Source organism: Epargyreus clarus, unplaced genomic scaffold (genome assembly GCF_041222505.1).
Source record: "Epargyreus clarus isolate Ecla_fem2 unplaced genomic scaffold, WU_Ecla_fem_2.2 ptg000026l, whole genome shotgun sequence".
Classification (NCBI taxonomy): Eukaryota; Metazoa; Arthropoda; class Insecta; order Lepidoptera; family Hesperiidae; genus Epargyreus; species Epargyreus clarus.
The window spans coordinates 17,345,611-17,370,518 of NW_027332233.1; the positions used below are offsets into that span (position 1 = coordinate 17,345,611).

Here is a 24,908-nt window from a genome sequence, read left to right on the forward strand (position 1 = left end):
TTTATAAATCATCTACCGTTGTTCCAAACTACATAAATATACTATGTTCCACAGAAATTCACAATTTGTTTCTGCAAAATGGTGGCCCAACAAATCGATTTTAATCCAAAATGAATGTTATGATACAAAATACGTACATTCTATTTTGTTCTTTGAGAAACTTTCAGATACAATTCGGGTTTCGCCCCCTTGATATCTTACCTCAATTCTTGCAGATGCAATATCAGACTTTTCATAAGCTATAGTGATTCCAATTAATACAAAAGTTAATAACAAAAATATAAGTTTTCCAAACATAATGCCGTTTTATATTTTCAATTATTTAAAGTTTCACTAAGACAAAAAAGTATTTCGATCTTCGTTCTACTAACTGTCAAGTGTCAATGTCAAAGACTCAAAGTGTCTATTGGTCAACTGTGCTGTGCCAAGCCATTGAAGCCATGAATCCTTATTAAAGATTAATGAATGAATGAAATGAATGTACATAGTATATAACCTATATCTATACTCTTTGGTATGAAAAGTAGACACTCATAGAAGAACAATTGTGGCAGAGTGATTTTTAATCTGTGGTGCGGAGAGGCGCGGTGCGGTGCGGCGCCAATTTTTGGCGTGCTTTTGAATTTGACGTTTTGTTGTTTTCATATATTCTCTTTCAGTGTAAAACAAAAGGAAGTAATAAAGAACTTTGTCTGGATTAATAATTGTTTATATTATGCAATACTACATAGAAGGTAGACTAAACTAAAATCTAACCCAACTTTATTTTATTAATTATTGTGAAATAGCATCTCATGTGTGGGAATGAAACAAAACATCGCTGTTTGTTTCGATCTATTCTGAAGGCGTCACTAAAATTGAAACGATAAACGTCAAATGGTCCTCTTTGGTCCTCTTATAATACGTACAAATTTAAAAGTACTAACCAAACGTCAAATGTAATTTGACTTTGACTCGTCATCATAATTTTGAAGTTTTATGGTTTGTTGATACGATCGTGTAAAAATTGCGAGAAATTTAGAAATTTCCCTTTGAAAACGTGCTTAGAACATATAATTGCGAGGTGAAGAGTGTCAGCATAAAATATCTTGTGTTGTTGAAGGGTGTAAAGCTCATATTTCGCGGAAAGAAAACGAGAATGAATCTTTAACATTTCACCTGTAAGTTTAGACATATATTTTATGTTCTAGTATCATATTGGGAATATAAAAATGATAATATGTAAGTGTTCAGTTTTGTCTATGGTTCTACGGATTAATTATCTGTCGTTGGTATTAATTTTAATCTGTAGGATTAAAAGCATAGAGATTTTTAGTTTGAAATAGTTCATTGTAGTACCGTTGTCATCGTGTCGTTCGCGGTGGTGTATGGCACCATCGGGATTTTAACTTATTCGAGAAGCTTCGGAGTCGTCGGTCGCGCTCGCGCATATATGTCGTTTTAGTTATACTCCGAAGTAGAAGCCACTATTCGTATTCGTAGCGTTTCTTTTAAATTCGCGTTAACTTCATTGTTCGCGGTGCAACGTGCTGTAAGATCGACGCCACGTGAGAAGAGGAAGAAGGTAGAGGTAACTGGTAGATCATTCCGAGGTAAGACTAGCTAGCTCGAGCTTAGGGTGAGTTGAAGGTGCCTTATACCTAGTACAAGAGGCTGCGCCCATCTGCAGCAGGTGAGTGCGTGACCCTATAGCACTTTGCATCTTATTATCGTATATACAGTCCACTTAACCTTCTTCGGGACACGATCATCTTGTCCATCGAAGAGAGGAACATTCGGTTCCTTATTTGTTCTAACGGCTGCGGAAATCTTAATATTTTCGGTCTCGGAGCCGGATCTAACATTTTTGGTCTTCGAGCCGAATTCCCAACATTTTTGGTCCTTCGAGCCGGATTCCCAACATTTTGGTCCTTCGAGCCGGATCTTAATTATTCCATCGTCCTAAACACCATTTTGCTTTTTTCCGTCGACCGAACATAACGAACATTGAAATTAATTTTATCGTGTCGTATTTCACTAAAGGAACGAACATTTACGTAAAGTGGCTTCTAAATTTGTCGTTTCGTGTCGTATTTCGTATTAAATTTGCTATTTCGTATTGCATTTCTATAAAATTTTGTAATTTTCGTTTTGTCGATTAACATTTTATGTTGAGGGTGGGTGTGATTCTATACAACTCATCACTTTGTTAGTTGTACTTAGGTCCCGCCATCTTTGCGCTATTTTTATTAATAGTCGTTGGTTGTCAGTATTGCATTGCGCCATATTTATTTGTCGTTGGTCGTATTGTCAATGCTGTCAAATTGTATTAGACTTTGACGAATAATTGTGTTGAAGTCAGCTGTCAGTGACATTGCAATTATTTGCTATTGTTGTCGATTTCGTTAAGTTAGTTATGGTTGTCGGCGGTCGATAAGGGTTTTTAAAAAATAAAATGTCTAACCTAACTGGTCTCACTACTACACGAGCGAGTAGGAGAACCAGAGACGACCGTTCGCTTCAGCGATTGAGGCAAGAACTCCTGTAGAAGTCGTTACACGGAGCGTTCTTCACAATGGGTGGCCCATGGCGAATCTTCCAAGAACCGATGAGGTGGTCCGATGTTCTTGTGCAATACTCCCTGAGCGTGGGAACGATACCGGGCCGACAGGGGTGTAAGGCCACGGTTACAAGTTTATAAACTTATATCAATTAATGACAATGTCTACTGGGAGCAACGAAAGTGGCGCAAGTGATGGGGAAGTTAATAGGATTGCCCGGGATTACAGTATGATGCGATTAGAGTATATAGCGGGATCGGATTTGACAGGCTGCGTTGAGGAGGACCTTAGGGAACTTTCAAATGAATTCCATAAAGCGTATTCCATTCCATATTCCATAAATTCAATAAATAACCTTAAAGCAGTTCACATAAGAATATAAGTATAGTTTAAAAAGCTTGATAATCACTTAAAGACCACCTTTCTTCTATCGGAAATCGGTTAAGAAATGTTTTAACTGTCCGAAATGATTAAATGTAAATATAAATAATATTTTACTTACGTTGTTTATTTGTGATTTCCATAGGTTATTTCACGGAAGTTTTGTATTCATTTTTATTTATTGCATTGTATATCTTCTTTAAGCAGATTCACGCTATCAGCTTTAATATACTGTGGATTCATTTCGGTTCACAACATAAATTCAACCAACTCTAACAGCAAACGATATCATTTTTATTTGTCTTGTTTATTATGCGTGTGGTGACGTCACCTGACATTTAAGGCAGCACTGTCGCCGTTTTGGGATTTAAAATCCACAGATAAAAAATCGAAAATTTCTTTTAAAAAATTAAAATACTTAGAACGTATTAAAAATTAAACTAAATACTGCATAATTTATGTTTACTTATAAGCTATCATATTAGATATATTTCATATTTTATTGTTATAACTGTCAAGTACCCAATTCATTCTCGTTTCCTTTCCGCGTTCTATGGGCTTTATACCCTTCAACAAGACAAGACATTTTATATTGACACTCTTCACCTCGCAATTATATGTTCTCAGTACGTTAACAAAGGGAAATTTCTAAATCACGATTTTTATTCTAGTCTAACTTCCATGCTTATTATTGTTTCCGAGATAGTAACCTAGGAATGAAGGAATAACTGTGAAAGATTAGTTTACTCTTTGATCATTGATGACAGTTATGACACTTTTGACATTTGTTTCTATTGTAATTGTATTCTCAATGCTGTGTTGTGATTAATCAGACTTAAATTAAAACACGATACTAAAACTGTGGGAATGTAAAGTGAAATGTGGAAGTGAACAATAAATTAAAGTTTTATTTCATAAAATCTCTATCCTTTGGATTTTGCTCAAGTAAAACAAGGCATTCTATTAGTATTGTTTTAAGTTTTGTATGTATTATATCTAACAATTCCTTTAACTATTGTGTAGTGTCAGTGATACTATACTCTAAGCAAGATGCAAAACGAACACAAGAATTCTATCCAAAAGAATTTCAGCTCCCTGGTGGAGCAAACTGATCTCGACCTGATGGTGTCCTTGTTCTACGAGAAGGGCGTGTTCTCCGAGGAAATGATCGAGCCCTACAAGGTTACTCTTATTGTTGCTGCATTCTTCTAATGCTTAAACCATATGTTACAATATTCGTAAAAGGTTAACAGTAAAATCCCACAAAATCTTGTTTTCCCACAAAATTTCTAAATAACCTTTAATTTGTAATGCTATGATTTATAGGACACAAGCAAAGATGCTCGGGAAAGAAAACGCATGCTGTATAGGGACTTAACGCGACGTGGACCGCAAGCCTTTGAACACTTACTGGAATCGCTTACAGAAGTTGGAAAGTGGGACCTTGTGCGGGAACTAGACCCCAACAGTGCCCTACACTACTCACGCTCCCCAAGGAACCCTCCAAGAAATCCATCGTCTTCTAATAAAGGCAAACATCATATACAAGACAAACAATATCAAGGGTTAACTGGTGGAGAATGTCACTAAGCATTAAGTTCGCCCTTTGTAACCACTAGGATGACAATAAAGTTTAATCAAATAAATAAATATCATATAGTACTGAATAAATATGCTGCATGCTTCATCACATACTAATTTATTTAAGTTTTTTGACACATAAAAAAGTTACTTAATTAATTTTATGTTAAAGATAATCATATAGCTTTTTTTTTAATTCTTGCATGTTTCTTTTTCAGGTTCTTCCAGATCTCATGAAAATAATTATGTTAGTATTAGTGAAGAAAAGAAAAGAACTAAGACTGAAAAGGAAATAAATGAAAGTAGGTACATATGATAATATTTTTTTAAGATTGACAACCATCCAGGTATGAAGATATTAGTATTTTCATTTGAAACTGTGTATGTGATGTTATTTAAATGAAATATTTAAAAAAACAGCAAGTGATAGCCTTAAGCTGTTTGTCCAACGCAACCGTCACCGAGCCGATACCGATAATTTATGACAGCGTCAAAGTAGCTTACATACATTTACTATAGCAGCTTGTCCACCGCACGCCTGTCACCCGAGCTCAGTCATCGATATTTCGAGCATCAATATTTCGAGAAGATCGGCACCGAGATTTTGACGGCCCGATGTGCCGGCAATATAAAACACGTTGGAACTTGACCGTACACTGCAATCACTCGCGTGGCAGCTGGATCAAAATAAACCGCCGATATGGGTCGCGGTGGACAAACTACCGCTGTCACGACATATTAAAATCGGACCCAAAATAATCTCGTTCTCGATATCAGCTCAGTGCGGTGGACAAACAGCCTTAGGGGTTACAGCAGGTATTACTACAAAAGGTAGGCAGTAAAATAAGATGTCATATTAAAATTGCTATTACTATAAATAGTAATAAAATCATATATGTATACTTAGTTCAATCATGTGTCACTTTATTTCTTTATTTTAAAATTTAAAAAATCATTAATGAGTTTTGTTAGAGCCCCAGTAGACAGTTCATCTATTTAATATATGTTCACAGGTGCCATATCAGCCCCTTCCAGGCTGCCTGTGGTCCCCAGTGAGATCCCACACTTCCATATTGTAAAGTCAACAAAATTTCATGAAGATGATGGAGATGGTAAATAAATACTTTATTATTCATTTCAAAAGTTTTTTAGAATAAGATGAATGCATGCTGTGATCATATTGCCCATAATGATTCATTATTTTAAGGTCTATACCTATATAGGAGACTATATAGGACATTCAATATAGGAGGTAGGTAATACAATCCTTAAAATTCACATTACAGCTGACAGGGATGTGTTGAAATCAACCAACAAATTTATTTTAATTCCATTCTTCTATTCCTCAACCTATTCTTTATGTAGTATGTAGTTAGAGTAAAACAGTGTCGTCCCAATCATTGCCATCATTCCTAGTGTCAGCATAATAGCAAAATATTACAAAAACTGTACACTGAAATTCAGCTTTCCATGAGTGGTCATTAAAATGCGGTGTGACATATAACAGAGTTCAAGCTGTACCGCACTCGCAGCCGGCCGCGCGGCGTGCTGCTCATGTTCAGCTACACGGAGTTCCTGGACGAGACCTTCCGCCGCGGCGCCGACGTCGACTGCCGCCACCTCAAGTACCTATTCGACGAGTTCGGATTCAAGGTGCTCGGCTACAACAACCTCACGCAGCAGGTCAGATAGGAGTTTATGTAGTTTAAAGGTGTTATTTCTGGTATTGTAACTTAATATTTAAATATTGTATGATATGTTATCAGTCTGTATACGAAATCGTTTTATAATGAGTGTATGGTTTTTATTGAATAACATAATGCTTGAAAATATCACAAATACAAAATATCATATTGTTTATGCTACATGTATTTAATATGAGCAGGCAACGCTGGACACGCTGAAGTCGCTGCGGCAGGTGGAGGACGTGCACGCGGCGGAGTGCGTGTTCGTGGTGGTGTCGTCGCACGGCCACGAGCGCGCCGGCCTGTCCGACGTCGACGTCTGCTGCTACGACGGCCGCGTCAGCGTCTACGACTTCATCGACTTCTTCAACAACACCAACTTCCCCGAGCTGCAGGGCAAACCGAAGGTCTTCATCTTCCAGATATGCCGGTCGGTGACATTCAAAATTTTATTTATTGATTGTAATATAGTAAGCACCGAACTCTTTTGCTCAGTAATAACTGTTACTTAATAGTTGTTTAATTTGTTAAAAGGGGGCTCAAGGAAAACTACTCGTCGCGTGCAAAGCATCGAGAACGGGATGGCGCAGGAGACCAGGCTGACGCGGACGAGCTCGAGGGTGTGGAGGATCAGGCCGGCGTAGAAGAACATCTGAGCGCGGGGGAGAAAGGCGATGCTAGGGAACGGGAAGAAATTGAGCGAGACGGTGCGCCGCGGGGCGCCGACCGCCCCGTCGTCGACCCGGGCCGCGACGTCTCCGACATTCTCATCGCCTACTCCACAGTACCCGGTAAGTACTACAACGTACAGTAAGTAGTACAACCCTTAATGAACTAGGTTTTTTACGACATATCCTATGTACGTATTTATTGTGCTATTAACTCAAATATATGAAACCACAGTAAAGTAAAAAGTAAAATTGTATGTGTAAACGTGCAGGTTTCGTGTCGTACCGCGACCCGGAGAAGGGCTCGTGGTACATCCAGGCGCTGTGCGAGGTGTTCGCGGCGCGCGCGCACGAGCGGCACGTGCACGACCTGCTGACGCTCGTGGACCAGCGCCTCGCGACCACCTTCCCCGGCCAGACCTCCTCCTACGAGAACTGGGGTTTCAACCGCCGCCTCTACCTGCACCCCGGCCTCTACGACGACGAGCCCGCGGCCGCACCCCGCACGTGACCTCACGCCTCGCTGCAGCACCGAGCGACCGAGAATTATAGTGCTTTAAAATATACTAATAATAAAATGAAAAAAAAAACTTTTTAAAAACAAGCTTTTCTTGTAAATAAAAAAAAAACTGATAAACTAATTTAAACCCGATGTATTTAATATTGGCGTTATTATACCAGACACATTTTTTATAAATAAAAGCGTGTTACATTTGTTATAAAATATTGTTATAAAGTATTTATAAAAAATTATATCGTCTTCCTTTAAATGTTTCTTTTATTGTGATACACTCAAGATATATAGCTTAATTCATTGATGGAGGTAACAAATTAAAAAAGCATTATAACACCTGAAATGTTTTTTGTTTGTCAATCACGATGTAATACGCTTTTATTTCTAAAAGTATGTGTCTGACGCAAAACGCAAATATTTTATACATCGAGTTAAAATAATTTTTGACTTTTTAGTTCTTTATATTTATAAGTAATAAAATCTCGTTTTTAAAAAGTGTTTTCTTCTTTTTTCATTTTATTTTTAACTTTTTAGAATTGTGTGTTTTCGGTTATGCAGCCCGTGGTTACCATCTAGCACCAAAGTACTCGTTAAGACGATCAATACGAGCACCAATTCGATGGGGTTGAGTCATTTAATTACCGAGTTCTTACAGCCATCTTCGAGCTGCACCATCAGACTCTGGTTACCATCTAGCACCAAATAACTTATTAAAACGAACTTAATTACTGAGTTCCATTGACTGAGGCTATTTTTCAGCTCCATGATCAGACCCTGATTCTAACAGCAAAGTGTTATTTGAAATAAAATCTATCTCCCTTTCATTTGATGTGTCGTATTCTACAAATTCAGCCCTTTCATTTGATACTTTCAAATGAAAGGGCTGAACTTTCATATCATATTGGGTGGGTTGTCTTGAAATAGGTACGCCGCCATTTTGTTATGGCGGCCATATTGGCTTGACAACAAAACTATAAATATGATTGCATTGTCAAAATTACATGCCAGATTTCAGCTCAATCGGATACTGAGAAGTGGGTGACATTTAGCTTGTAAGATTTTATTACAAACACCGGTACAGGTAAAACTAATTAAAAGCTTGTAAAATTAATAGTAAGGCAATAAGTGTCAATCAATACGTGATATTTTACTATACGCCAAACATCACGAAATCATTTATTATAAGTCAATACGTAATCTTTTCTTGAGATAATAAAAAAAATCTATGAACAGAACCATGTGATATTAGTAATTAATGCTTACTTACTCGCACCTATCTAGGTGTGTAAGGCTCGTGCCAAACAATACAAACATTTGAACACAGTGAAGCACGTCATTTGAGTCCTATAACTTCATGCTACACATGCGCAAAGTCCATGACATGAGTGACAGGTTAAAAAAATTAAACAAATAAGTGTTCAAATGTGTCGGCAAAGTCTTTATTCAAATTTTTGTTTATGTTTGGCACGGGCCTTATGATAATAATAAAAGCGTGTTAATAAATTTAAATAGAAAACACTATCACCATAACAAGAAGCACATCTATCATTGTCTATGACGGAATTGGCATGGTTAATTATTATTGGTACAATTTATAATAAAATGGACGAAGAGGTTTGAAACTCAATTTTTAACAATAAATTTGTATTCACAAATATTAATCTGTAAGCCCCATGTGGTCTGAATACGAAGTAGATGACGATAGATTGAAGCTGGATCTTAGATTAAGAAATTGGTTTAATTATTCTACAAGAATTTTAATGTATGTACATTGACACGTACTAATAGTATATAAATTGGATAATGTAGTTTTATAATTAAGTCGAACTGACTTGTCCCTGTAGTTCCTGGACAAGAATAGGGCTACGGTATCCCCTGCCTGTCGTAAGAGGCGACTAAAAGGGGGCTTCTGGAGTCGCGGGTGGCAACAGTGGGAGCTGCCACCGGCCCCGGGAAGGATGGCGGTATGTGTGGTCATACCGTCGTAAGCACCAGACGGTGTGGCAAGCGTCAAGCTCACCTGGGCGGTGTCCGCCGGGGCACCGCGCTGAGAGGACTCCAGTTAGGTTCTTTTGGAGATACCGGAGTCCTCTACGAAGCGCCGAGGACGGCCACCCACATAACCCCGAGTCGCTCCCACGGCATCGGGTACCTTTTGAAGGTTTCCCCCCTCGTGAACAAAAAAAAAAGGCCGAACTCACTGGCCACATTGCGTCGCGTCATCTATTATTGCGTCAGATATTGTTTGAGAAAAGATGTATTTCTTGATTGGAAGTGGTGAAACTATACAGGGTGACCCCAGTGGCGGATTTACCAGCAGGCTGAGTAGGCTTCAGCCTAGGGCGGCAGATTTTTGGGGCGACAAATTTGGGGACCGAATGTTTTTTTTGCTAATTAGGAAGCTAGTTCGTTCATGCCTTAAACGGGTCATGAACTGGCGTGACGAGCAAAAAAAAAACGGGAACCGTGTCATAAGCCGGCGCGACCAGCAAAAAAACAACGGGAAACATGTTCTGAGCCTAGTCCGATAAACTACCTGACATGACAATTGTAGAAGCAGGGGCGGAAAAAACTGTTCAGCCTAGACCTTAATTTTTTTTAAATCCGCCACTGGGTGACCCTTATAAGCAACACTATTAGATAGTGGAATAATATAGATGTATCTTTTTTTTTCAAAAAGAAACCTTTCGATTCTTGGCTAGGGAAAAAGATATTTAAAAAAAGTAATGATGCTGTTTTAGTTTTTATTAAACTCGGCTTCGTAACTCCTTTCAGCATTTTTCGCTAATCCTTATAGTTTCGGAATTAGCCCTGAAGGCCCGTTTGAAAAATTCACCCTGTAAATTTGAGTCATCTCATTCCATTCCAGTCCTGTATATCCTCATCAATCGCGTCGCACATCAAAACGCGCAATATATTTACTGTTAACATAGATAAAACTGTTAAGTAGTTTTTATACATGTCTCTGTCTAAATATTGTCTATAATAATACTAATATTTTTATATGTTTTTCATGATACTGATGAGTAATTTGCATTTATGTAAAGTTACATATATATTTTTAATAACTTATTGTTGTATTAAACTTTTTAAGGCTTACAAAATATAAAATGAAACTAACAGAATGTTGTTTTTTTTTTCAATAAAACTCACCATTTGCTATGCAACTTTTATTATGATAAAATTTATTTTAAGAACACGTACAAAAATATACATAGATTTTAGCGGGCAGTTAAAAAACGAGTTATTTTCCAAATTGTCTATAATAATTTAATTAGCAGAATAAGAAGAAAATAATTCTATAACATATCCATGAATAATATGAACCAAAATATATGTGTGCTTAAATGTGTGACAAAAGTACTAAATCTTAGAAATAAACCATTTCTAAACTGCCCAGATTCTGATGGTTTAATATAATTTTCAGAAAATGTATTATTTCATTCGCTTTTCGGGAAGTATACATGTATCATGCACAGGAAATGTCTTAAATGCAAGTGGGAAGTTAAACACTTCAAACATTTGGATTCATAAAATGAGCCACTTATCCTAGACGGAGCGTATACAAACAATGTAAGAAATAGTAATTTGTACATTGAGCTTTTTAAGTATACAGCAGTATAAACAACCAATAGGAAGAGCTTACCATATGCAGAGTCCATTGTTCATGCCGCATTGACAAGGGCTGCACATACACATTAAAATTATGTGATATGTACATATTTCAAAATATGAAAATTTGCATTTGTTAAATAAATTTTTAAGAAGATTCCTTCACTCACCAAAATAGTCATCGACATGTATGTGTGTATTTGTACTAAACATGGGTACCAATGTGTGAATGCATACTATTGTATATTTAATATTTTTGTTACTAAAGTGTAAAAATATTAATGTTACTAAAATAAATTAGTATGTTAATTTTACGTTGATATAGATTTAATCAAAATTAAATACTACAAGTGTTTGTAGGTGATAAATAAAGAAACTATTTTGCAGTATTAATTAACCAACATAGTTTTACTATGTACAGCAGCATTTTAAGTCTTCTTTTCTATCGATCGGAAACAGACGTGACCATTACGCTTAGTTTGCTCAAATTCAGCCACTGCCGGATGCACTGTTGCCTCTCATTAAACTGCACGTAACCGTCGCACTTCTCTAGGTGATCCGGTGAATGCAGCCCGAGCTCATTCCTTACGAAGTCAGAGTACTCGTTGATCTTCTCCAACCATCTCTGCATGGGACCAATGAGGGAGCTCTGGTACAACCAGTTCAAAACGGAAGTTCTGGACCACCACGACTCGAACGACTTCCAATCGTAAACGATAACACCATCGTACCATTTCTTCTCGGCCTCGCTCCCGTCCCGGTATCTCGTCCACGTCTCGCAGCACTTCAGCTCGCCGAAGGTGACGTCGTCGACGAGCAGGGTCAGCGTGGCGTCTATCGTGTCGTTCGAATCGCCGGCTCGCATCGGCGACAGGTACCCATCGGGTATAACGTTGGAATCGGCATCGACGGGGGCGCGGGCGGCGGCGGGCGCGAGCGGCGCGGCGGCGGGCGGCGCGAGCAGCGCGGCGGCGAGCAGCGCGGCGAGCGCGGCGGCGGCGGCGGCCAGCGCGGCCGCGGCGGACAGCGCGCCGCCCAGCGCCGCGGCCGAGCGCGCGCCGCACGCCGCCAGGTCCGCGTACGTGAAGAAGCCGTGCAGCTGCGCCTGCTTCAGTGCCACCTCGCGCTCCAGCCACTCCAAGCCCGCCTCGAAAGATTTGTCGCTCACGTATACGTTCCAATCCTAAAAGGGATCGATTTAATATTTCGTTAATAGTTGCACTTCCGCATTCTGAACTTCATCTAAGAAACCGAAAGAAAAGACGAACTTACGATTGCGTTGAGAAACTCGATTTCGAGCTTCTTGAGCTGGTCCACCTCGAGGCCACCCGACGCCGCCCACTCGGAGCAGATCACCTCGTCGTCTTCGCCGTCGTCTTGCAAGAACTTATTGCTAACCATCTGCAATAATAATTTATTCATTTGAAATTAATTTTCATTTTTATTTATATCTTACCGACCATAATAATTTTATATATTTAAAATTATTATCAATATATGATACGTTTTTGAAACGTATATTGTTAAAATAAATATTGACTCATTCCAAAAAATAACCACAAAGTAAATTAACGTTACCAGGGAGACAAGGAATAGATCGGAGGGCGCGGCGGCGGCGAGGTAGTCGGGGTTGCAGCGCTTGAGGCGCTCGAGGTAGAGGATGGCGAGCACGAGCGCGCACGGCGACACGCAGGCCGAGCGCGCGATGCGCGCCGCCGCGTCCGCGTGCAGCCGCCGCAGCGAGCGCCCGCGCTGCGCCACCGACCACAGCGAACACGATATCTCTGCAAAATACATTTTTTCCCGCATCACACCACATGCCCACACACAAATTATAACCTCCTTCTAAATAAATATATCAACAAACATCATCATTACATGTTAATCTCATATAAGTTGTGTTACATAAAAATATTACATAATATATTCTTTACAAGAGTTGAAAACAGTTTCAATATAAGGTTTCCTCAAATGCAAGTAGGAAATTAGGAAGTGTTTACTTGTGTTCCTAACACTTCTCTAATTTTAATTAACAGAAATTCCTATGGAACACACAAATTACCTGAAAGTCTGAAGTATAATTTATGCCATCAATGCTTATGCTATGCTATGATAATAATGTGTTTAATGTATAACACGTTCATTGTCATATTAATGGGTTTATTGTAAAGCTCAGAAAATGACTTCTTATTAGTGATGCATCAGATATCCGACACCTATCTGGTATCCAGCCTATCCGGCGACCTAAACTCTATCAGGCCGGACCAGATCTATTCTTCATCTATTCCTCACCATAGAATCAAACGAGTTTATTTTGAAAAAAAAAAAAAAAACAAAACAGTCTGTATTATTCCACCATCGAATAGTGTCGTTTATAAGGATCAAGTTCTGGTAAGTAGCTATAAATGACAAACTAAATAAAAAGGCAATTTTTTTAAGAAAAATATATATTTCATAAGAGTATTACGCTGGCAGCTAAGTTCCCGCCATTTATAAATTTAAGCATTTCACATATTATAACAAATGTCTACGGCTTAATATTTCAAATCATTCAACAGGTCAAGGTTGTTTTGCTCCCCTAGAATTTATATTTTTATCTTCGAGTTAATTTAGGTTATTATTCATATTGTTAAAATGTGACGTCAACTTACTTATACTCTGCGTGGTATTTCGTTAAATACTGATGCGAAATTCACAATTTGCCTAAATCATTTCTCTGAGTCCAAACTGAGTAATTTCTACCAAAAAGATATTGAAAATTAGAAAAAAGTTTTATACAACATGAAATAAAGAAACAAAAATACTTTATTAAAGTAATTAGTTGGATTTTTGATTAAAAACATATAAAAAATGGCGTGACCGTAGTTGTCAATCTATTTCTCACATTAAGCCTTAACTAAAGGACGTATAGAAAGATTAGTTAAGAGTTAGTATGAAAATGTACATAAAAAAGTCTTCTTCAAAATAAGCCTTTTCTTTAGTTTGTTATCCATTATTATTTCTCCGAATTTAATTCTTACAAGAAGTGACACTATTCAATGTTGGAATGATACAGCCTGTTTTTGTTTCCAAGAAGAACACGTTCGATTTCCGGATAGCTAAATAGATTTTTTTTAATTCTATTGTGGCACTTTTAACTTTTATCAAAATCTGCCTCATACTCCTTTCAGAAATTTTCACTAATCTTTATAGTTCTGGATTTGGTCAAACTACTATCCATTGCAACACTACTTCTTATGTTGGGTTCACTATCGCCTATATAAGAATAATTATAATCGAATATAAAGTAGATAAATCAATAATTCACCAGTAACAGGTAGACTTAAACAGGGCAGGGAGGGCAGCTGGCCATAGTACAAACTCTTGGATATCCGCTTCAAAAATTCCTTGTGGTCACCCATAGTCTGTGTACATTAAACAACATCATATACTGTATGAAAAATGACAAAGATTCAAAGATACAAAGCATTAAAAGTTATTGACTTTGAGGCTGTTTAGGCTTTTTGTACATTGAGGATGTACAAACATTGGTGTATTTGCGACATTTAGTGATTGGCTCTGACAGTGCTGGGCTAATGGCATCAACATATATTATAGCACCTGTTTCGTTTCGGAGGTTATTTGAAACAATAAAAGATATCCATAATTTGTTAATTCAATATTCATTGTATATTTAACAATAGTTGAGGAAAATATTTCAATTTATAAAGCAAGTCTAAGTATATGAATAAAACACATACCTATCCAGGCAACAGGTATCAACAGAATTCAATTCACTACAATTTCAATACAGCTGTCTTTTATTACATACTCATTAATTTCTATACTGCAATGTTATATCAGTTGTATGACTCACAATATAAACTTAAACTTAGGTTATAAGTAAAACATGTTACGTCGTTACAAATCGGTTATCGCCGCTCCGCGAACAGCCCTCGGCTTTGCTAAGTAGTATGATTCAAGAGGATACAATTTTTATGTAACTAGCCCTAATGTATAACAAATGGATGGAACATAACAACTTCATAATTTTGATGATTCACAATGCAATAGGCATTTCTATATTTAGTTGTGGTTTTAAGCCACGATGTTTGACCTCCTTTTTACCTTGATCTTGGTCCTCGAGCCCTCCTTTTTTCTTTTCGACACATTTGACATCGTCGTTTTTCTTCTTTTTTAGATATATCTAATCCGGACTTTCAATGTAAATGTTGTGAAAACAATTTGGTGAAATCCGGAATCTTTAATGCCGTAATGAATAAAAACTAAACAAACAGAGAAATCGTCGGATTCGTCGACAAATTTGCAATTCGCATGTGACACTTAACTTGACATTGACAGTGACAACATTGGCATTTGACTTATTGTTATTGTCAATGGTTAGGCACCTTGTTTTTTCTGTTCCATGCACATATGTATTCTGTATCATCTGTATTCTTTCCGTTCCAGATCAACCTCAGAACAACAACTAGTATATTGTTCTGAGAGATCAACCGTGGGACAGAAACTGTACTTAGACGCCGAGGCTAAGGGATCTGAGGTACAGGGGCTCGAGGCTCCTACCCATATCCCCTGGGTAGAGTCGCACCGTCCCGATGTCCTGGACATAGTATTCCACAAGAACCTCCTGTGTCCAGTCCACGTGAAAGTGTTGTATGACCCAGATACACAACACCTGGCCATCCTGGTCACTGTTGGCGTGGGAGCGGCGTGTGTAGAGCCCCTCAGATCTCGCAGTAAGACGGACTGGGAGAAATTTAAGAACCTGTTACCAAAAATTAAATTTGGCAGCCCACTCCTCACCCGAGGAGATCGAAGTCGCCACCGAGGTATTACAAAACTCTATACAGAATGCCCTGGCGGCCTCGACCACCCAGATCTCTGTAGAGGTGGGTCGCCACTCAACACCTCTCCCAGCCCGTCTGAGTGAGGCCCTCGCCAAAAAAACGCAGACTGCGTGAGCTCTGGGCGCGCACCTGATGCCCCTGGGTCAAGCGTGACCTCAATGTGTTGTCCGAGCGGCTGTCTGTTGAGATGGCGGAGCTGCGAGGTGCCACCTGGGAGATGAGGATCGACCAAGTGAGTGAGACGCAGACGCCACTTCACCATTTGAACAGACAGCTGACTCGAGCTAAGGTCCCCGTCACCCCCTCCTAGATGGCGAGGGGCGGCGGGTTCATGCAGCTGCGGGGGTGCCGCAGGGAAGCTGCCTCTCGCCGTGGCTCTACTCGTTATACACCAACAACGTTCCCACCCTTCACGGTCATCTGGAGGAGTGGGAACGGGACGTTAGGCTCGCGTTGTTCGCAGACGACAGTGCGTACTTCGCGTCATCCCGCCGAGCTGAACTAGCTGCCACCAGGATGCAGCGCCTACTCGACCTACTACCTATGTGCCTGGATAAGTGGCGCATGACTGTCAATGTCGATAAGACAGTCGCAATACTTTTCAGCCGCAAGCGTATCATGCCGTCGCCGCTGCGTCTCCGGGGTACGGAGGTAGCTTGGCAGACCGATGTTAAATACCTAGGATGTAGCATCGATCGCTTGTTGCGTATGACCCCGCAAGTGGAGCACTCGATCCACCAGGCCCGAGTGGCCCGAGCGATGCTCCGACCGGTGCTTACATCCAGGTTACCGTTACGAACGAAACTAGGTATCCACAAGACCTACATTCGTTCCCGACTCACCTACACGGCGCCAGCATGGTACGTGTTGGTCTCTAGGTCGAAGCGGCAGCGTCTCCAGGCGCAAAAGAACCTGGCCTTGCGTGCGATCGCGGGGGCTGGTCGCTACGTCAGGAACGACGTGTTGAAGCGCGACCTTAAAATGCAGTTCTTGGAGGAGTTTGTGGTCTGCCGCGCTCGCTCGATGTACGAGCGGGCTGAGGCCAGACCACACTCCCACCTAAACGGTTTGGGCCCCTTCACGATCGACCACCTGAGGGGCGGCCGCTTCCGCGGGAGCTCCCAGGGTTGGTTTATCCTTCCGGTTTCTTTATTTTTACACAGTTTATGGCAGATTTTGAATTTATTATATTTTATTCATGTATATGAATATGTATATATCTACAACTTTTATTTCACTAACCTATTTTATATAAAAAAAACGTACAAAGACAATAAAATGGTTTCTTGTATGTAAAAGTGATATACCTCTGCTTATATAAACAACTAAATCAAGATTTTTTTAAAACTCGAAAAGTCACAAATTTATTGTCATTGTCATTTGTCATTTTATTGTGTCAACCGACTCGAGCGAGCGTGTAATGCTCAACGGATGTGCAATTCTTTGTCGGAATAAGATATAAATTTAATTTTAAACTTTAAAAAGGATAACATTGCGTTATTTACATTAAGAAATCAAGTTGTGCATGAAGCAAGTAAACTGATATGCAAAGTTTATGTAACGTTTCTGCCATCGTGTGTGGGCTTTTGTCGAAAATATTGATTTGTTTTATTTCATAAAGTGTCGTGAATGAAGACCATTTTCGAAATTATGTAGGTGGCTCGGCGAGTACCGACACCGGTGTAGATATTGACAAAGTGATATTTGTAGTTGAAGGCAGGCTGTGATAATGCATAAGCAAGATGAAAACTAAAAGTTTTCTGTTGTTCTCTACGTCCGTGTTCGCAATAAGCATATTTCTGATAGTATTTCATTCGCAGCCGCCGCAATCCATCCAAAATATAGTGACTCAAACACATCAACATATAAAAGACTTTCAGGTACTTTACTTTCAGTAATTATTGTGATATACTTATGAGTGTTTTTCATCTCGCTTTCAGAGCTTTGTGTTTATCAATAGTTTATAATTATTTCGAATTACGTTTTATTTATAAACAAGGGTATAATCGAAAGCACAATATAGATTGGTGCTTGATTTAATTTATTTTACTATAATTCTGCAGCATTATCTGTAACCAACATGTATTGTTTAATTTGCACATGACCTTGCAGGAGTGGCTTTGTGTAGATTAGTTGAATCTGTCAGGTTTTTACATGATTAATTAGTATGGGATCGACCATTATGAGACTATTGTATTCTTCTGAAGAACAATATAGATTCACATAGCTTATTGCTGCTCCTTAAATTATGGTCCAGAATAAATGTATATTAACATTATAAATATATCTATTATAGTAACATTGCTGCATTATTTAAAATTTAGTCATTGAATGAGTAAACAAGTTATGACTCTTTAAAAAATATCTTTTAGTAAAGTAAATTTGCAACTCAGTAGCTGAAATATAGTGGAACTGGTCAGATGAACAATAATGAACATTTGAAAGACTATTATAAGCAGCAAACTATGTGCATTATTATCACTGCAACTTTAAGTATAACCATCTTTAAGTAGAATAAGCCTCTCTATAATCAGTGCTAATTTTAGTGACCTTTGACATGGTCTTAGTGTTAAAATAGGTTTGACTCTAAAACATTTTTCAAACTTTCCGAGTGACTTCTGAAGTACAAGAATGGATACATTTTTGTCAATTTGGATCTATAATTATGGGATTTTATCCCAATGCTATCTATTCAAGGTTTGATTAAAGAAGGTTCAAGCACTTAGATCTTTAATAAAATGATACTTTCTCTTATTTCTTTTAATGTAATAAGTAAAAACAAGATTCCTGTCTATTGTATAACAACAGTAAATAAGGACTGAAGTAGCGACTTTTGCATTTTAACAATGTGATGGTATTTGCTTGTTGTACATAGAAGAACAACTGGCTGGTCAAAGAGACATCACCACTAACTGTTAATGTTTTTGAAAATGTTTGATAATAATAATAATAACTTTAGTAGTAGAATTTTGAGGTTGGAGGTGGAGTTATGTATTATCAAACTTGTATGAGCCTATTAACTTTAAGTAAACTATTGACAGTTGGCAATAAATGTCTATCAATTGCGATGGCACATATTGTAGGAGAGAAGGTCACTCTCATTTCCTACATATTATAAGGTGTAAGTTTTAATCGTATGTGACATTAAATCACAACGTAGTAGGCGTCTCTGTCCCAGGAGCAGCTACGCGATGTTGAGGAGCGGCACCTGGTGCAGGAGGAGCGCTACCTGCGGCTGGTGGGGCTGGCGGGCGGCGGCGCGGCGCGCAACGCCAGCGCGCCCGCGCTCGTGACGCACGCGCGCGGCGACGACCACGCGCTCGCCGTCAGCTTCGTGCGCGCCGCCGCCCGCCTGCCCTACTCTGTGCTCGTCTACAACCTGGGACTCAAGCCCTACTCCTTAGCTGTGGTGAGACACTCGATGAACAACGACGGCATGTATTACGATTACAGAACTATATCCATGAATACCATAATATTAACGAAGCACGACATAGGTATTTTCCTTACGAAAAATCTTTAATAGTGGCCCAATAAAATCCAGGTATGAGAATTTATTTATAAGTATAGTTTATTTGTTGTTTCTCATTCGAACACTCTGTCCAAGGCATGGCAGAATGTCCAAGGCATTGAATGATTTAAATCAGACCGTCTGTCTGTATTAAGGTTGTAAGAAAACTTAATTTATAAAAATAAAAAGGAAAAAGTGCAAAATTGTTTTATAATCAATATTCCTCTTAATCAGTCTGTAATACGCAATGTCCGTTAATATTTGGCAGGTAGCAAACTACTGCAACTCGTCTAAATGTACCATTGTGGACTTTGACTTGGACGCGTTTCCCTCGCACGTCAGCGATGAGAGCATATACGCTTTCCGACCACTCATCATACAGGTAAAATTTTATATGTCACACTATCATTCCATAACGTGAGGACCAATAGTAGCGAAATTATCTTCGCGTCGAATTTACATAGCCATTTTTAATCCGCGGCATTCCCTTAACTATAATATTTGGCCTACTTCAGCAAGAATCGGAGATTCTCACAAAACAGTCAACTGATCTGTTAAATGACTGCAATCATTCTTTTGTCCCTTTGCTCGATTCTCTCCATCTGTCCTTTCAACTGAGAAAGGCCAGAGCTAACTCCACCACACTACTGCAATATGGATTTACTGTTACTTAATGCTTTTCACATTCCGCATATTTTTCAAAATGGTCAATCCTATACCTTTACGTTTGTTGGTTTTCCTCAAAGCTAAATTCTATTACGGAATTATTACGTACAGGTTGCGCAAATATGCATTCCATTATATAGTGTGTAAAAGATCAAAAAAAGCTCAGATAGGGACAGGGATATTTTTAATTCATCATCGATGAGTCACGTTACCGAAAATTGCTCGTCGACCTCCCATCATTATCAAACGCCAGTCCAATTAACCTTCCAGGCCGCGCGACATAAATTAGCACTTCACCTAATTTCACCACCATGTAGACCTAATTAGTATTAAAAATGTCAAATGTGCTTGTTAATGATAATGATAAAGCGGTTCACATATATTGCTCCTGTTAGTTAATTAATTGTACTCATCTATGATATTAAATGTCATGTTTAGATGTAATATTATATGTTTAGTTTCTATTGTCACCATGCTGTCATACACACATACACATTATTACAGTATTAAATCAGTGTTTGATTAGCCTGCGGGCCTACACCACCATACAATAAATGCAGTTTAATATTCATTGATTTTCACCGATAATTCTTCTATCACGGAAAATACTAATAATAAATTTGAAGATTTCATGTCTGCTAGAAGTGCTTTAGACTTTTGATGATTGGTCAGTCAGTTAGTGAGTGAATGAAAAAATTAGAAAGTTTGACTAGTTATCATTCTGAAACTACTGGTTAAAATTTAATGACAATATGCCATCTTTATGCAATTCTTGTTTAGTTAGTTCAGGTTTCTAGCTTTACCTTCAACGAAATTAAAGGGTCTGAATTGGAAAATGGTCTGAATTGCTTCGAGAAAAGAATGGTACGGCCGTGCCGCCTTCTTTTTATTCGACTTGCGGAGGCACGACCGTGCCTCCAGATACTAATATGCTATGCATTTAATGGGCATACAACTATAACACCTAATTTACGTTCATATTTCTCTCAATCTTAATTACGCAGTTGGTAGAAATTTATATTTTCAAAACACCATAAATACAAGATTGCCCATATTGACACAACTGTTCAATCGCGAGGCTGATAGGAGATAAGATAGTAGTGTGTGTATGTAATACGTAGGAATGGTCATGATTTCAACACATCCTACTTGTATTGGCTCCGGTTAATATTGTACTATGTGAGGTGTGAGGTAAATTCTGATACATTATCCCAGTGTTGCACATGTTTAACTCGTAGAGCACTAGGGTTAGCTAGCTTGCCCACTGATTCTTGTAGTTGATAGAATTATCCAGTTGTTTGTTGCTCATTAATAATACGTGATATGTAACGGGACACTCATGAATTCATGATGAGCAACATATTGTCTATTTACAGGCATTACATAGGTATATATTACAGTCAATACACAAAAATAAAATTTGAATCTGACACCTCGTATCAGCCGATATAAATAAATCACTTGATTATAAGCACGTTGGAGATAATAATATGATTTATGTCACATTATTCTATCATCTGTAGGTATATAGTAGTATATAGGTATCTCATAATTGGCAAATGATAAGATACGCCGCGGAATCTCTGTATCTATTGTTTTGGCTCCTCAATTTATTTGACATATGATAAAATTCAGTTTCCAAACACTGCACGTTAAAAATGTAGTAGAAGAGTTAGAAGACGACAGATAATACTTAATATGTATTTACTATAGTGATCGGCGTCGACTGGTGGCATGTCAGTCTCGTGAAGTTAACATACATAAATAATAGACAAATAGATTCTAGGGAACCTAAATTGGGGTTGACCCAGTTTCAGATAATTACACTCGGAACCTTTTAGTTTATCGATTTTCTTTGCAAAGTCAAAGTTAGTAGTCAAGACTTTAAAGTTTTATATTTACATAATGTTGAATATCCGATTAACAAAAACTTGTATAAGATAAAGTCAATTGGGTCCATAGATTAGTAAAGATTACTCACTCCTAACAATAAAAAGTAACCTGTTTTGACAATTGAAATTCGTGTTTGAAAAATATTAAAAAATGTAGTTTTTAGATCATTTAGGAATGAAACAATATTTCTCCGCACTTTTTTTTCGATTTCGTGTTTTTGCACCACTTTACTGCGCATGTCAGCATTGTTCCGCGTAAATTACCGGGTCCAATACGTATGAATTCAGATCTTACCTGTATTTATGATCACGTTTATACAATTTTATATAATACTAACAGCGAAAACCAGCGTTGCTCGGGTTAACATACATCGCATGTTTAATGGTATAAAGATATATTTTGGAAGTTTTACAGATCGTTTCAGAAATTTCTAGAAGTTCTAGATCATTTCGGATCGATTCAGACAGTTGTAGGCACGTGGGAAGTTTCTAGACCAATCCGGATTTTTTTTTAAAAGTTCTAGACCAGGGGTCGGCAACCTTTTCAGTCGGAAGAGCTTACTTACTAGTGAGTTACTTAAGTGCCAAAAATCGAGGTACGTAAATTAAATACGTATCACATATTACGTGTGAGTGTGGATATGATCAGTAACGCGCGTCAGTGGTGCTCTCGGCTGGGTAGCACTATTGTTGTCATAGATGGGCAGGAAAACATCGGCTCGCACTCGCACTTACACAAACATATTTACATTTTATGTCAATCTTGTTGTTCATGTTTTATATAACGGGGAAAAATTGCGAAGTCTAGTCATCGAGGAAAACATTTGATTTTTATGATTTTATCGTTACGTAAAAGATTGAATTTATATTATTATTTTTATATAATAAGTAAAAATAACTGTATGAAGCATATAATCATATATGTATGCATACAATAACAACATTTTAAATCAAGTAATACAATTAATTACCATAGTATATTAGTGTACAAAAATATGTCTCAATTAATATATTAAAATAATGTGCGTCATCTGTGATTTGAGATGGAACCAATTATAAGTATTGTTTCATCCTTAATCTTCTTCTAAAAGTTATGTACCGCCATCTGAATGAAAAACAAAAAGAATCAATATGGTGTAGCCATTGGTAAACTTTAGTTATATACAAATTTTACATGTAACACTCAGTTCAAGAATAAATGATGCATGACTAAAGCTGCATTCTATTGGAAATGGTTGCGGATCAAATTATTAATATTTAATGAATAAATCGTAGCATGCATTGAGCCGCGTCGGCGGGGTGATCTTCTGCGAGCCGACGCAGCGCTGGGCGGGCACGGCGGCCGAGCTGGCGGCGCTGTGGGCGCGCGCGGCGGCGGCCGGCCGCGGCGTGGGCGTGCTGGCCTGGCCGCGCCACGCCGCCGTCACCTCGCTCACGCACCCGCGCATGTTCCACTACTTCCACGCGAACATCGACGACTTCCTGTTCGTGCAGATGCTGGACGTGTCGCGGCTGCTCGTGGCCGCGCGCCCCGGCCTCGCCGACGTCATGCGCCCCTGGATACAGTGCGCGCTCACGCTCGACTGCATCATGCCCATCGGTGAGTCCGCGTCTCATGTTTTTTTGCACGCTGGGAAACTTTCGTATCACCTAAGCGTTCTAACATAATTTTGCATATCCTGCATCGACGTCAAATATTACATTACAAGAGCTACACGGGCTCAGCCGAAACGGAAACGTGGGGTACGTTTCCGTTCCGTTAAACATTTAAGCGTCTCGAGTAAACTTAAAAAAATGTTTGTCGGTCCGCGTTCAGGCGCGCAGTCGGGCGGGTGCCGCTTCGACAAGAAGCCCCAGTACCGGTACTCGGGGTGCCACGGGCAGGACGCGTCGGCGCTGAGCATCGTGCTGGGGCTGCGCGCCGGCTTCGAGGAGGGCGCGTACACGGCGGCGGCGGGCCGCTGGCGCCGCGAGCCGCCCACGGCCGCGCGCGCGCTGCTGGCCGCGCTGCTGCGCAACGCCACGGCGCCGCCGCCCGCCGCGCCCGAGCGCTCCACGCGCGCGCCCGACGCCGCCGCCGCCAGCGCCGCGCCCGCCGCCGCCGCCGCCGCCGACGCGAGCCGCCGATGAGTGCGCGCCCGAGCTTACGGTACGAACTCCCAGGACGAGCAGACACCTGAGCGTTGTGAAATCCTAAAACATTCATCGACCGAGACTGACTCGATTCTAAAAAGCTTTGAATCTGCAGGCAATTTGCCTCCGGCGATCCTCTGATAGCCGAAGGGTTTCGTTTCGATTTACGATTCAAGCTACGATTTATTATTGATTAATATAAATAAGATCGTGACGTACGAAAATGTAACATAATGAAAAAATACATTTGCCATTCTATGTCCAACAATTGATCTGATTTTTTTTATATATAATTCATTGTCAACACTTAACTCGTCACAAAAAGTTGTAACGAATGTAACGAAAAACATAATACAAACGATGTTAAACGATTTTTCGATGATGTAGAGTCTACAGAAGAATGACACATTGTATCCTAACAACAAATGGGAGTCGCAGCTGCACTCGAATGTGTCCAAAACAAAAGATCAACATACGTGTTTATTTTGTTGGTGAATTTACTAATACGTGTATATGTCCATTTGTTGTTAGTTCAATTATGTCAACTTGTACATAAATATAAAATTAATAGTAGCTTTTAGTCTAATAATACCCAATTGGGGTAATATAATAATAACATGCACCGCTATTTATAAGTAACTAACAATTAATTGCACATGTTATGGTATTGAGCGGTCGTACATGGCGATAGCCTAACCCGGTAGCAGCGCTTGCGTTGACGCGAGTCGTACTGTCTGTGAACATCACGAAGTCTATAACGGAAGTTATTCAATATGTCAATGATAATTCAATTATAACATTAATTATAATTAATTTTTCAATTTACTATAACGATCGTTTGACTCATGGTACTAATATTCCAGAAAGCTTTTTTTTAT

The 24,908-nt window shown here is 39.1% G+C and overlaps 3 protein-coding genes across 6 annotated transcripts; 2 read left to right on the top strand and 1 right to left on the bottom strand.

Annotated features, from left to right (window-relative positions):
- Positions 1-982: 982 nt before the first annotated feature.
- On the top strand, positions 983-8,706 carry Dronc (Death regulator Nedd2-like caspase). 3 transcript variants are annotated; one of them, XM_073087274.1, is made up of 8 exons: positions 983-1,160; positions 4,248-4,452; positions 4,721-4,804; positions 5,516-5,614; positions 6,010-6,185; positions 6,388-6,617; positions 6,722-6,978; positions 7,128-8,706. In XM_073087274.1, the coding sequence occupies exons 2-8, from the start codon at positions 4,281-4,283 to the stop codon at positions 7,364-7,366; spliced, it is 1,257 nt and encodes a 418-aa protein (XP_072943375.1). In that variant the 5' UTR covers positions 983-1,160; positions 4,248-4,280; the 3' UTR covers positions 7,367-8,706. The 3 variants fall into 3 exon arrangements, with proteins under 3 accessions (XP_072943375.1, XP_072943374.1, XP_072943376.1); XM_073087273.1 differs by lacking the exon at positions 983-1,160 and adding an exon at positions 1,329-4,103; XM_073087275.1 differs by lacking the exon at positions 983-1,160 and having other exon boundaries at positions 4,392-4,452; positions 4,721-4,808.
- A 1,818-nt stretch (positions 8,707-10,524) lies between these two features.
- LOC140753207 (uncharacterized) lies at positions 10,525-15,326 on the bottom strand. Of its 2 annotated transcripts, none has more exons than XM_073087660.1 (5): positions 15,089-15,326; positions 14,289-14,385; positions 12,560-12,765; positions 12,254-12,382; positions 10,525-12,164 (listed from the first exon to the last, which is right to left on the bottom strand). In XM_073087660.1, exons 1-5 carry the CDS (start codon positions 15,137-15,139, stop codon positions 11,424-11,426), a joined length of 1,224 nt encoding a protein of 407 aa, XP_072943761.1. In that variant the 5' UTR covers positions 15,140-15,326; the 3' UTR covers positions 10,525-11,423. The 2 variants fall into 2 exon arrangements, with proteins under 2 accessions (XP_072943761.1, XP_072943762.1); XM_073087661.1 differs by lacking the exon at positions 15,089-15,326 and adding an exon at positions 14,722-15,082.
- Positions 15,327-17,221: 1,895 nt separating this feature from the next.
- LOC140753091 (uncharacterized) lies at positions 17,222-24,027 on the top strand. The gene is made up of 5 exons (XM_073087468.1): positions 17,222-17,708; positions 19,007-19,237; positions 19,608-19,721; positions 23,173-23,497; positions 23,714-24,027. The coding sequence occupies exons 1-5, from the start codon at positions 17,571-17,573 to the stop codon at positions 24,025-24,027; spliced, it is 1,122 nt and encodes a 373-aa protein (XP_072943569.1). The 5' UTR covers positions 17,222-17,570.
- The last annotated feature ends 881 nt before the right edge of the window (positions 24,028-24,908 follow it).